Genomic DNA, 11179 nt, shown 5'->3' on the forward strand with positions numbered 1-11179 from the left:
TGGTGTGGGGGTTGTTGCTGTGCTTGTGGGGCCCCAGTGCAGAGAGGTGGCTGGCCATCTGTGTTTGACATTACTCTTTTGTCTTGCCTTCTTTTAACAGGTGGAATGTTTTATTCATTGTTAATGTCACAACACCTCCTCATCAGCTTGAATACATTTATTTATTTTACTCTCATCCTGTCTGTTGCTTTTTGTATGCTGCTATGTTGTTACCTGGCTACTTTATAGCGTGTCGCTGCATTCAATTATTTACGTTTCTGTCATCTTTTTTTTCTCATTTCTCCAATATTGTTCAGGATAATCTTTTAGATTGGCTATAATGATATTCAGCCCTAATGAGTATGAACTTGGTGCAGAGCTAATTGGGTTCTCCTTTGAATTTTTAAAACTTTTATCTATTTGTATAATGTTTAAATTAACCCTGAGATCAAAGAGCACAAGTGTCCTGAGCAGTATCAAGTATATGTGGATGGTGTATTGGAGACTTTTTGTTCTAAATAAAGGCAGAAGATTATATTTCACCTGCTCTCTTTGCCTTTTTTTGCAGGACAGCACTCTCTGAGCAACAGCAGGGACATCAGTGCCATGGACACCCTCCCCCTCAATGGCAATTTTAACAACAGCTACTCCCTGCGAGACGATGACTATGAGGCTGTGGGCGTTCGAGCCCCAGGTGACTTGGGGGGCCTCAACCTGGACGATGCTGCCTTTGAGAAGATGATTATATCTGAGATTGTCCACAACAACCTAAGGCCCCGTGGGGCCCCCAAAGGTCGCGACGCCCAGAGGGAGAGGGACAGAGCCCTGCCTCCCCAGACCAGGGTGACAGTGGACCAAGGCGGGGGTGGGAGCGGCAGCGAGGATGACGCCATCGTGGCGGATCACGCCGAGGCTTCATCCCCCCAGAGAGGAAGTGGAAGAGGAGGCCACGCCACCCTGGAGCTGCTTCTACACCCCCACCATAAGGAGGCGCTGGAGGCCCCTCTCCTGCCCCAGAGGACTCATTCTCTGCTCTACAGCGCCCAGAAGGCCCCCAGGCACCTGGAGGGGCAGGGTGGCCATGGCTCTGAGACTGTTACTGCAGTGGAGGACATTGGCTCCCATTCACCCAACAATAATAGAGACTCCCTTTACACCAGCATGCCAAACTTGAGAGACTCACCATCGCCCTCAGCTTCACCGTACACCCCGGAGGAGGAGGAGGAGCTCACACCCTCACCTCGAAGCGAGAGCGAGGACGCGTATCATAAAAGCATGCCTGAGCTCGGCGATGCGCCGCAGCCTCTGTCCTACTACCACATAAACCGAGGCACCAGCGACGGGTGCATCATCCCACCCAGCAATGAGGGCTGTGCACAGGAAGGAGAGGCTCCCAGCGACGGACAAATGCAGCTCATTACCAGCCTCTGAGCCGGCTGGCTTTGTTTGCACAGGTTTTAACTGATGATTGCTTTCGGTTGATGTCAAGCGAGCTGGCGAGTCTGGCTCTCCACTCCACATGCCCTTCCTGTTAGAACAGGAAGTGAAATGTTGTTGGGTGGGAAAAGGAATGAATTGAAGACTTTTGCACACAGATCTCATTAACACACAAAACACGTCTATCCGAGGCCAGACCAATGTGGACTGTGAAAGCTCTGCTGTTGGACTAAAGAGGTGCAGAGAATAACACATGGGCCACTGTGTCAGAGATAAGTCTGGCATTGCTGTCGTACTGAAGGAAGAGTTGAAGAATAAGTGATTAAAAAAATACTCCAAGCAAAGAACTATGAAACTCCGGACAGCTTGCTGGAGGACTTTGCAGAACCAGGGTCTTTTTAGTCATGAGGTACAGGACTAGAACTAGTGTGGCTCCACTACACAGTCAGGACTGTAAAGTTAAGAAACCACTAATTCAGACTCAGGCCTTATATTTTCTCTATTGCACATTTAACTGTTGTCAAAGTAACAGCTAAAGAAAATATATTTTGCTGTACCACTAGTGTAAAAAGTAAATAAATAAAAAATGTTTAAAAAAAATGTTTTAAAAAAAATGAAAAAAGAAAGAAACGGCAACCATTCAGTAGTTAAGCCCTTTCAATGTTAATAAGATTCTTCAGACAAGGTTAATCAAAATGGTGGAAATGTGCTTTTTCCTCTCACACTTGACTCATTGTAGTATGTTTGAATATGAGAAAAAAAATGTTTCAAGAGATATCAATCCATATGCTCACGTCTCTGCTTGTGAAGTGCTTTTGCTTTCATGAATGATGAGTTTTTGCCAGTAGTATATTTGTTAACACCGGGCCATGCACAGATTTGGAGTGAATTGGATATTTGTGTAATTTATTTTACTTGAAAGAAATTGTCAGGTTTAAATACTTATGTTCGTGTCAACGCTATATTGCAGTTTTTGCGGACATGTTTCATCCTTTGACACTAATTAATTTATTAACCGAACTATTCAAAGAAAAAAGAAGAAAAAAAGAACATGGTTGGAAAGTGTGAAAATTTGTTACAGCACTGATTAGGTTCCTTTTATTTCTTTTGTAAGAGCCCATCATCAGCTGATATTTAATTCAACTCCTGTTTGATATCAAATAAATGTGAATTTTTTTCTTGTTCGCAGATGTCTGGCTGCTCTTTCATATTTTCCATTAAAATATCTGCCATGATCCATACATGAAAGATAATGAAAAGTAATAATGCTGGGGATATTCTATATTTTTGTAAATAAGACCCATAAAAAGACCAAAACCATCAGTGTGTTAAGTCTGTCTCCCTGTGCTTTCTGACTTTACCAGCCTGTCTGGGGTATTCAGCCCCAAACTCATATCATCATAATGAACGGGCACAGAAAACTGATCACAAATACTTTCATGTTTTGCGAACACATCTTATCCCTTTCATGCATGAATTATGATTACTTCAGTCAGGATTTTTCTCCTAATTTTTTTCATTTCTCTTTTGGCATGAAAAAACATATTTGAACTTCATTTTTTCTTTCACCAAATGATATACTATTACATTATAATAACATACATCAACTGATCTACAACCAAAAACATCACGGCAGGTTTAGTGTCCACTGTGGTGGCTGAAGTGTAACTATGCCATCAAAATCCTTTCATACATAAGAAAACAGGTTTTGAATAGCTGTCCACTGCAGTGACCACTATGCGTGAAAGGGTTAAAAAGCAGTCAATAAGCATTGTGTCAGAGTTTGAAAAAATTATACACACCTATTAAAGCCTTCCCATGTTCACCATCTCCCTTCCCAACTAAAAATGATATTAAAAAATAGTAATATTGGTTTTAATAGTAATTAATATATTTAGTTCAATTAGTGGAAAAAGAAAAAATATAAAATTAAAGCCAGATGATTCCACAAATACATTTGAACATGTATTATTTCTTATCATTATTATCTTAAATTTGCACCCAGCCTGAGGTGCATTGCTGCTACATTTGACATACAATATTTACCAAATGTTGCCAAAGTCACTCTAATATTTCTCAAATATGGAGGTTCCTTTTTTCACACCCTGATGAAGACTGTCGAAACACTGGTGACTTAAAGAGCTAAAAATATTTTATTCTATATTTATCCTGTCTGGATTTTGTTATAAGTAAAAGCACCTTCCAAAAGCTTTGGTGTGCATTTGCCAACTCTTTAACTTTTTTCCCACAAGCCTTATATGAAGTTACATCATCATTTCACTGAGGGAGCAGCTGGATCATTTTTCATTTACTTTCCTTTTTGAAAAATGCAAAATCATTTCCTTGAACAGCGGGGCACTGTAGTTTCTAAGCAAACAACTCAAACAGGTGTAAATAGTGTTTTTATAGGGAACTATTTTCAGCTGCGGATTAATACACATTTGGTGCACTTGTGAGAGCTGATGGTGTATGTGGGACTGCCTGAGCTCAACTACAGTGCCCATGTTGATTGTGATGAAGAGACTTGTCACCCAGTGTAACAGTGTGGCTCAAAGATGTGTTTTTAATAGTTTTTAGACAGAAATGAAGCTCTGAGGCACCAAGCAACAGATATAAGTCTTTGGCTACACAGCTGATACCTGTTAGTGGGATCAATTCATTAGTAGTTTTGATAGGATTTACCAACATCTTATCCTTTAACTGCCACTATGACAGTAATTATGCAGGTTTAACAAGATGTGTCGTAATCACTTTTGATCGGTCTTGGTGTCTAAATCGTTCCATGTGCTAAATTGCAACACATCATCCACAGAGGAGAAAGAGGGGATGAGACTCACATCATACAGTAGATTTAACAGATTTAGCGATCAGTATGTCTTTCATCCATGGCTTTCCAGGAGTATTCTGCTCCAACTGACCACACACGTGCAGGACATGCAGTCCCTGTTGAAACTGGGTGGTGCACTTTATTAGTTGAAGCTGGGTGCCAGTTTGCTGTCAGGAGACTGATGCAGAAGCCAAGGCAAAGCTCTGAGTCCACTATGGCTCTCTGCCTTGTTGTTTGAATATCAACCTCTCAGTTTACACAGAGCCATCCAAAAGCCCTGAGAGACACCAAACTGGTCTGTAAATTATATGGAAACTTGGCTTTCATTCAGTTATAAATCAAATTAAATGCAAAGTTGATGACCTGCCCAGGGTTCGATGGGAATGGGCCGGCATTGTCTGCGAAAGCTTCCTTATTATAAACAGTGGGGAATCGACACGCCTGCTCAAAATGGGCTTCAAATGAGACTATCCCTTAAGGGTGTGTGTGATGTCACTGCAAGGAGTGGAAGTTTCCTCGTCTGCGTTTTCATAACAGACAAAATCGTGATGAATGAATGTGCTGAGCTCCCTTTTGCCAAGCATAAGGATCGGTTTTGCATGATGCATATATATTGGTTCATTATCACTAAGTCACCTGTGCTCTGTATTAGCTCTCTCACCCAAAGAACATTGGATTCTGGAATTGAACAATATATAGATGATCACGTCCTTTCCGCAATAAGTCTGGGGGTTGATGGGGGAGGGAGGGTCTTGATCCAAAGCATATCAGCATATCCTGGGCTTTCCTATCCTGCTGTGATGATACTCCCTCCACCTTTGACTTCTCATTGAGTCACTGACATTACCACCTGTGATTATCTGATAATATTGGGATGCAGCATATTAGCCATGCAGTGTTTGCGTTGCAAATGAAAAAGTTGTCAAAGTTTGTTGGAGATGAAAGTGCTTCATTTATCAACTCGTCTTTTATCTGTTCACAGTCAAAGCCCGGCTTCCATTGGGCAGTGGCAAATGAAGACGCAATAAGGCTCAGTCCAAAAAGACATTACGGTGTTTTCATTTGGATCTGTTTGATGTTTCAGCCTCTGGTGATTTGGACATTATTTCATGTCCATCATCAAAAAGACATCAAACAAGATGCTGCATTCAAAATCAGATCACAGAGCCTGGTCCAAAAAGCGTGTGTGTGTGTGTGTGTGTGTGTGTGTGTGTGTGTGTGTGCACGCGCATGCCTGCATTTGTGTGTGTGTGTGTGTGTATGTGTATGTGTATGTGTATGTGTATGTATTGGCTGCATGTAGCCTATATATACGTGTACGTGTGTGCATGCTTTGGTGTATCTATATTGTTTTTCCTCATGAATTATCCTAAACTTTTCCGCAAAACTGGAGTGAATATTATGTTCACAGAATCTGCTTTTTGACCGATTCCACCAAGGTCTTGCTGGAAAAAAAATAATAACATTATTACTAAAATAAAAAGGCGTTCTTGCAGACAATGTTTATATTCTTGGATAGCAATCTTTTCTTTAGCTAGAGCAGGAACTATGCATAATTACATTAGCGCAGCCACAATGCAGAAGGAGTATTATATTTCCTTGGGGCCTCTGTAAATGTACAGCTTACATTCCTCTACATTTCACTCTGCAGCAGGAAGATAAAGAACATGTGAATCACTGCTGCTCTGCTGCCACCGTCCCACTGAACAACTCTGCTCTGCCCTGCCTTGGCTGCGTTGGCTTCTCTGTGTGCATTTAAAGCTCTAGTACAGATCGAGAATTCCTGCCTACAAAAACAGAACAGCAAAACAAGCCCAAATCTGGCTTCCTCACTTTCTTTCTTTTTTTATAGCTGTAGCACATAATATATATTGTACTTACAAGCTGAGGCTGGATGTGAATGTGTGAGCATGTGTGTTGAGGAAAAGCTGCACATACCAAAATGGCAACCACAAAATGTTTTTTTTCCTTGTTTAGTGGTGACCTGGAAACCCTGCTGCGCTGTTCAAATTAGCATTAGTGTTTTATCGGGTTTCCTTAGCTATTGTATAATGTCTCAATGCAATTATTGCAATATAAACTGTGTTGCAAATCTTTTTTAATTTTAGCGTGTTGGTATTTCTAGTTTGTTATTTTAATGCTTGTTAGGATATCACCACAACTATGCCCTCTGCAACAGAGAGCTGTTTAAAAAAGAAATATGGGCTTCCTCGACTTCCACAAAGAAGCCTATTATAAGAGATTAAGACTTTAGGCTTAAAATATGCTCAAGAGTCCTCTTTGAGTCCGGCTGAGAAAGGCTTGATATAATTTCTTGCCTGTGCTATGTATGTGTGTGTCTGTGTGTGAGAGAGAGAGAGGAAATGGGAGAAAGAAAAAAAAGAGTGTTTAAGATTGAAAGTCAGACTGGCTGAAGAAGAGAAAAAGAAGGAGAGACTGTGAGACAGACATAGTAGCACCAGACTAACATGTCAGAGACAATCCGAGTCTGAGCTCTGCAGTTGTAAAACTGTCATACCTCGTAGGAAATACCAGCAGTGACCTCAGAATTGGACTAAGGTAGGCCTGTCACACCCATTATACAGTAAACACTCTACGAAGGCCTGTGTTTTTGTTGGGTAGTCTCTGTTAAAATAATAGTAATGCATTCCCCTGAGACACAAATATAACATATGAATGCTATTAGTCAAAAAACTCAAGAGAGCGATTTTCCCATATTTAAGCAATTGGTTCCACAGTCTTTTGGCTGATTAAGACCAAACATAACAATTTTTAAAAATGCATGAGTGGGAAGGAAAAAAAGTGAATATCTGAATAAACTGCATACCGTACACAACTTCAAACATGTAAAAAATACACTTGAAAAAAATATATGGTCATTTTAACAGAATGTCCCACACTTCAAAGTGCCTTTTGATATGCCAATTCTGAAAGACAGTATTGTCAAAAACAGCTTGGACAGAAAAATCTTTGATAAATATGAGATTTTTTTTTTCTTACTGAAACAAGTATAGAATCTAAATGTTTCAAGAGAACGCCTTTTTCTTGTTTTATTCAGTGGTATTTCAGAGTGAGATCATTCTTGCAGATGTTTTCAATATATCTCTGAAACCATATAGCCATCATTTACACGAAAAGCCCACCATTAATTACACAAACACATCTGTACCTGTTTTGTATTTCAAATGTATCACAAAAAAACAGAAAAGAGACCAAATTTTGAAATAAAACATGGCTGGTTTGATTCTTTATGTAACAAACTGATTCGAAATGTACGAGGAAAAACTGTCTTAATAGTCTTGTTGTACATAAGTCATTTTCCGGATGTCAGCGTGGCTTTGTGTACTTTTCCGTGTTGCCACCGACTTCACTGTTGGATCACAGAGAATATTAAACTGCAGGGTTTCTTTGACTGATGCTTTATTTAAAAGAGTTTCATTCACAGCTAATTTACTTACAGTTGCTATAATCACTCACCCAGGATGTACCAAGCCTTGTCTGAATGTGAAACACAGTGGTATAGTAACATGTGGAGATAATTATGAAGCTAAGATAATCAATGTCATGCTTGAAGTTCAATTCAAAAGATGCCCAAAGCAATGTTTTCTTGCGCCCTTGGTTTGAAAATCAAAGTGACAGGTTAAAAAAAGAAAAAAAAGTAGAATAAAGGTTTGGCTTCTGCTTTGAAACTGCGAAGCTGTGATGCAATGAGCTACTGCACATTGTGACATGTTTTATTATTGCTATGTTGCCACTTAATGACCTTTACTACAGACTACATCAACAAAGGTTCATATTTCATCAAAATATTTGGCTTTGGAGTTAGATGGACACACATGCAGCAAACCACCCACAAACACATAAAAACACAAAGCTAGAATAAAATAACTACGATGTTTCATTGTGACAGTTGTTTTGGAAAGATCTGGCTATCTAAACTTCCCGACAATGTGAAAAAATAAATAAAGATCACAGTTTTTTTTTGTTTTTCTTTTAAAGTAAAGGTCTTCACCGCACACATAACTTCATAGCATGTGCTTCACATTGATGCCAATAATCTCTCTGGAAGAATTCCCAATACTTTTATAGATGTGGGGATAACATTTTAAGAAGGAAGCTTCTCAGCTGTTTCAACCTCCCATTCATCAGCGAGCCCTGAAGCAAGGCACCTTTTCCTCCAACTGCTGATTTTTTCCTGGTTGTGAATGACTGTGTAAATGTGCCGATATAATGCGGGCATGCACATTCACTTCCCCTTGAATAGAAAAAGAATTGTAGGATTTGTAATGATGCACAAATAAATAGTAAACAGGAGGGCAAATGCCTGCCTTTGTGCTGTTCGAAAGCAATCCTTTTCTCATTCATGTAATGTAAGAAAGGAAAAACCTTGGAAACAGTCAAAGGAAAAAAACATGATATTTTATGGTAAGTCACTCTGAGCTGCAGCTCTGTGCTCTCTGTTCTGTGAGAGATCAGACTATAAAGCTTGAGGCTGCCCGAGAAATCTCCAGACCTCCATTCATTTTTCACATTTCACTGTAGATGGAGAGCACAGTGCAACACTTGTTCCCGTCTCGGTCACATCGTGCTTTTTTTCACCATAAACAAATTTATTGAAGAGGTGCATTACAAATGATAAGCTGCATTTCAGAAACTCGCATTTTCCACTTCGGCAGAGCAAAAAGGGCAAGAAGGGTATTTTCAGTGAATGTATAAAGGAAAATTCCTCACTGCGCTCAGGGGATATGTGGTGAGCCCTCTGTTCCTTTCCTTATCACTTTGCTTCTTCTACACTGAGAAAGGGCTTGACTGTTTTAAGAGTGCTGAAATTGTGAATTCTCTGTATTGTGTCATTATATGTATAAAACCTTGTAGAAGAAATAAAGGAACTATGCTACACAATACGACTATATTTTTTAGGTGACCATGAGCACCACTATGAGTACAACCTCACAGTGCTGCTAGCATGATGGTAGACTGTCACTCAGTTGTTATTTTCCAAATAACTGCTATCTTTTAATATAATGTATATATTTGAATAGAAATGCTCAAAATTATAATTTAAATAGTATACCTGCTGAACATCAGTATGTTAGCATGTTCGCTTGTTAACAGAGCTGCTAGCATGACATTAGACTCTTAGTATGCTAGTACAATTTACCAAACATTTTAAAGTGTTTTCAAAATTACCATTAAAATATGCCAGCTTTGAGAAGAGACGAAAGAAAAAAAAGAAGAAAAAGATGATTTTGAGGGGATATTTTCTTGAACACATAGAGAATGTTCCTATCTAACATGACCTTAAAACTATATCTGTTATTTCTATTTGCACAAAAAAAGGGGGGAAAAAAAGATTGAATGGTGCAAAAGAATTGTTCTTGACCCTGCCTTGATTTTCAAACAGCATTTCTTGTTTTCCCTGGTGACTCTTCTGGGGGTAACCGTCATTTAATGCACCGTTAAAAGGCTACAGCTGGAAAAGTGAACAGGAACATTTTTAACAACCTCACAAAGCCCCTAAAGCCCAAACCCAGAGCTGTCTCTGACCACCTCAGGCAAAAGAGGAAGCAGCCCCTCAAATGCTGCACGTCAATCTTCCACATGGGGCTGATGCAAGAGTCACTTCAATTTAATTTATTCTCACCATGCCTATCAAGTATTGATTTTGAAGGAATCTCCTGACCATGGTTGAAATATAATAAATATAATTTAAATTTGGACGTGTAGTGTGTAAAATATAGCAGACCTTGAATGCATCCAGTAAGAGGACAGGGCTTCAGTTTTAGCTTATTTCCACAGCATGGGAGAAGGGTCTGTCCTGGATGTGCTGGGCATTTCCTGGAGCAACAGCAAATCATGAAGGAGAAACCACAAAAAGATTAATTTCATCATAAAGAGGATATACAGCCAGACTGTGTCCTGAAGTTGTACTGTTCGATAATGTATGTGCCTGAAAAAATCTGCTCCCTTACAAGAAAAAGAGCTCTACTACTTGTCCTTGGATATGACTGCACATATAATCTGTCTGTAGGACAGCAGTCTATAGAATTAAAAGCACATAGGAAATATTTTATATTATGTGCTGAGTTGAGTGACAGAAAGCATGTGAATGAAACGCATGCAGCTTAATGGGAAAAACTGTGTGATCATGTGACTCATGAAAGCAGACAACTGGGTAAACAGCACAACAAGGGGTGCCAACGTTCATATTAGATCCAGAGCCCTGGGGTATCATTGTGTGTTATGAGTTCAACATTAATTGCTGCCTTTGGGAACGTTTGTTTTTGACGTAATGACTTGTCAGAGGAAACCCTGACTCTCGATGAAGCATGAGCTGCAGAGGAACATGTTTTGTGACAAATAATTTAGGGTTTTAACAAGACAGAGCTGGTTCCCAACACGATAAAGAACAAATGTGTGGCTCTATCCCTGGTGCTTGTAAAGTAAGTGCAGCTCCAGCGTTGGCTAAGCCCTGAGGAATGCTGTTGATGTTGTATTTTAGAGCTGAAATAATTAGTCAGTTGGGTTAGTTAATCAACAGAAAAATAATCAGGAACTACTTTGTTTTGATAATGGATTAACTATCTGTCAAGCAAAAAAGGCATTTTCTGTACAAGCTTATTTATGAGGATTTATTGATTTTCTTTCTTTCATGTAGATACTGAATATTTTCATCATTTTGAGTGTGAGTTGGAAAAAATATTTTACCTTTGTCTTTCAGAAACTATGATTGACCAAATTTCCCTGTTTTGTGACATTTTACAAGGCAAATGATTAATGGATTAATAAAGAAAATAATTGGAAGATAATAGATAATAAAAACACAGCCCCATTGTATTTTTAAATCACATGCTGTATATTTAACACCTCACTCTTTCTAAAAATGGACAAAAATGTAACATAAAAGGAAGTTTTTGATCTCAGATTTCAGTGTCA

The 11179-nt window shown here is 39.2% G+C and overlaps 1 protein-coding gene across 1 annotated transcript in view; it reads left to right on the top strand.

The window, feature by feature from the left end:
• Window positions 1-2016, top strand: part of LOC133990198 (adhesion G protein-coupled receptor L2-like) — a 63509-nt gene extending 61493 nt beyond the window's left edge. Inside the window, exon 22 of the mRNA XM_062428411.1 lies at window positions 548-2016. Within this exon, the coding sequence (XP_062284395.1) occupies window positions 548-1410 (863 nt within the window). The 3' untranslated portion in view covers window positions 1411-2016. The remainder of the gene's footprint in view (window positions 1-547) is intronic.
• The last annotated feature ends 9163 nt before the right edge of the window (window positions 2017-11179 follow it).

Source organism: Scomber scombrus, chromosome 11, assembly GCF_963691925.1.
Source record: "Scomber scombrus chromosome 11, fScoSco1.1, whole genome shotgun sequence".
NCBI classification, from domain to species: domain Eukaryota; kingdom Metazoa; phylum Chordata; class Actinopteri; order Scombriformes; family Scombridae; genus Scomber; species Scomber scombrus.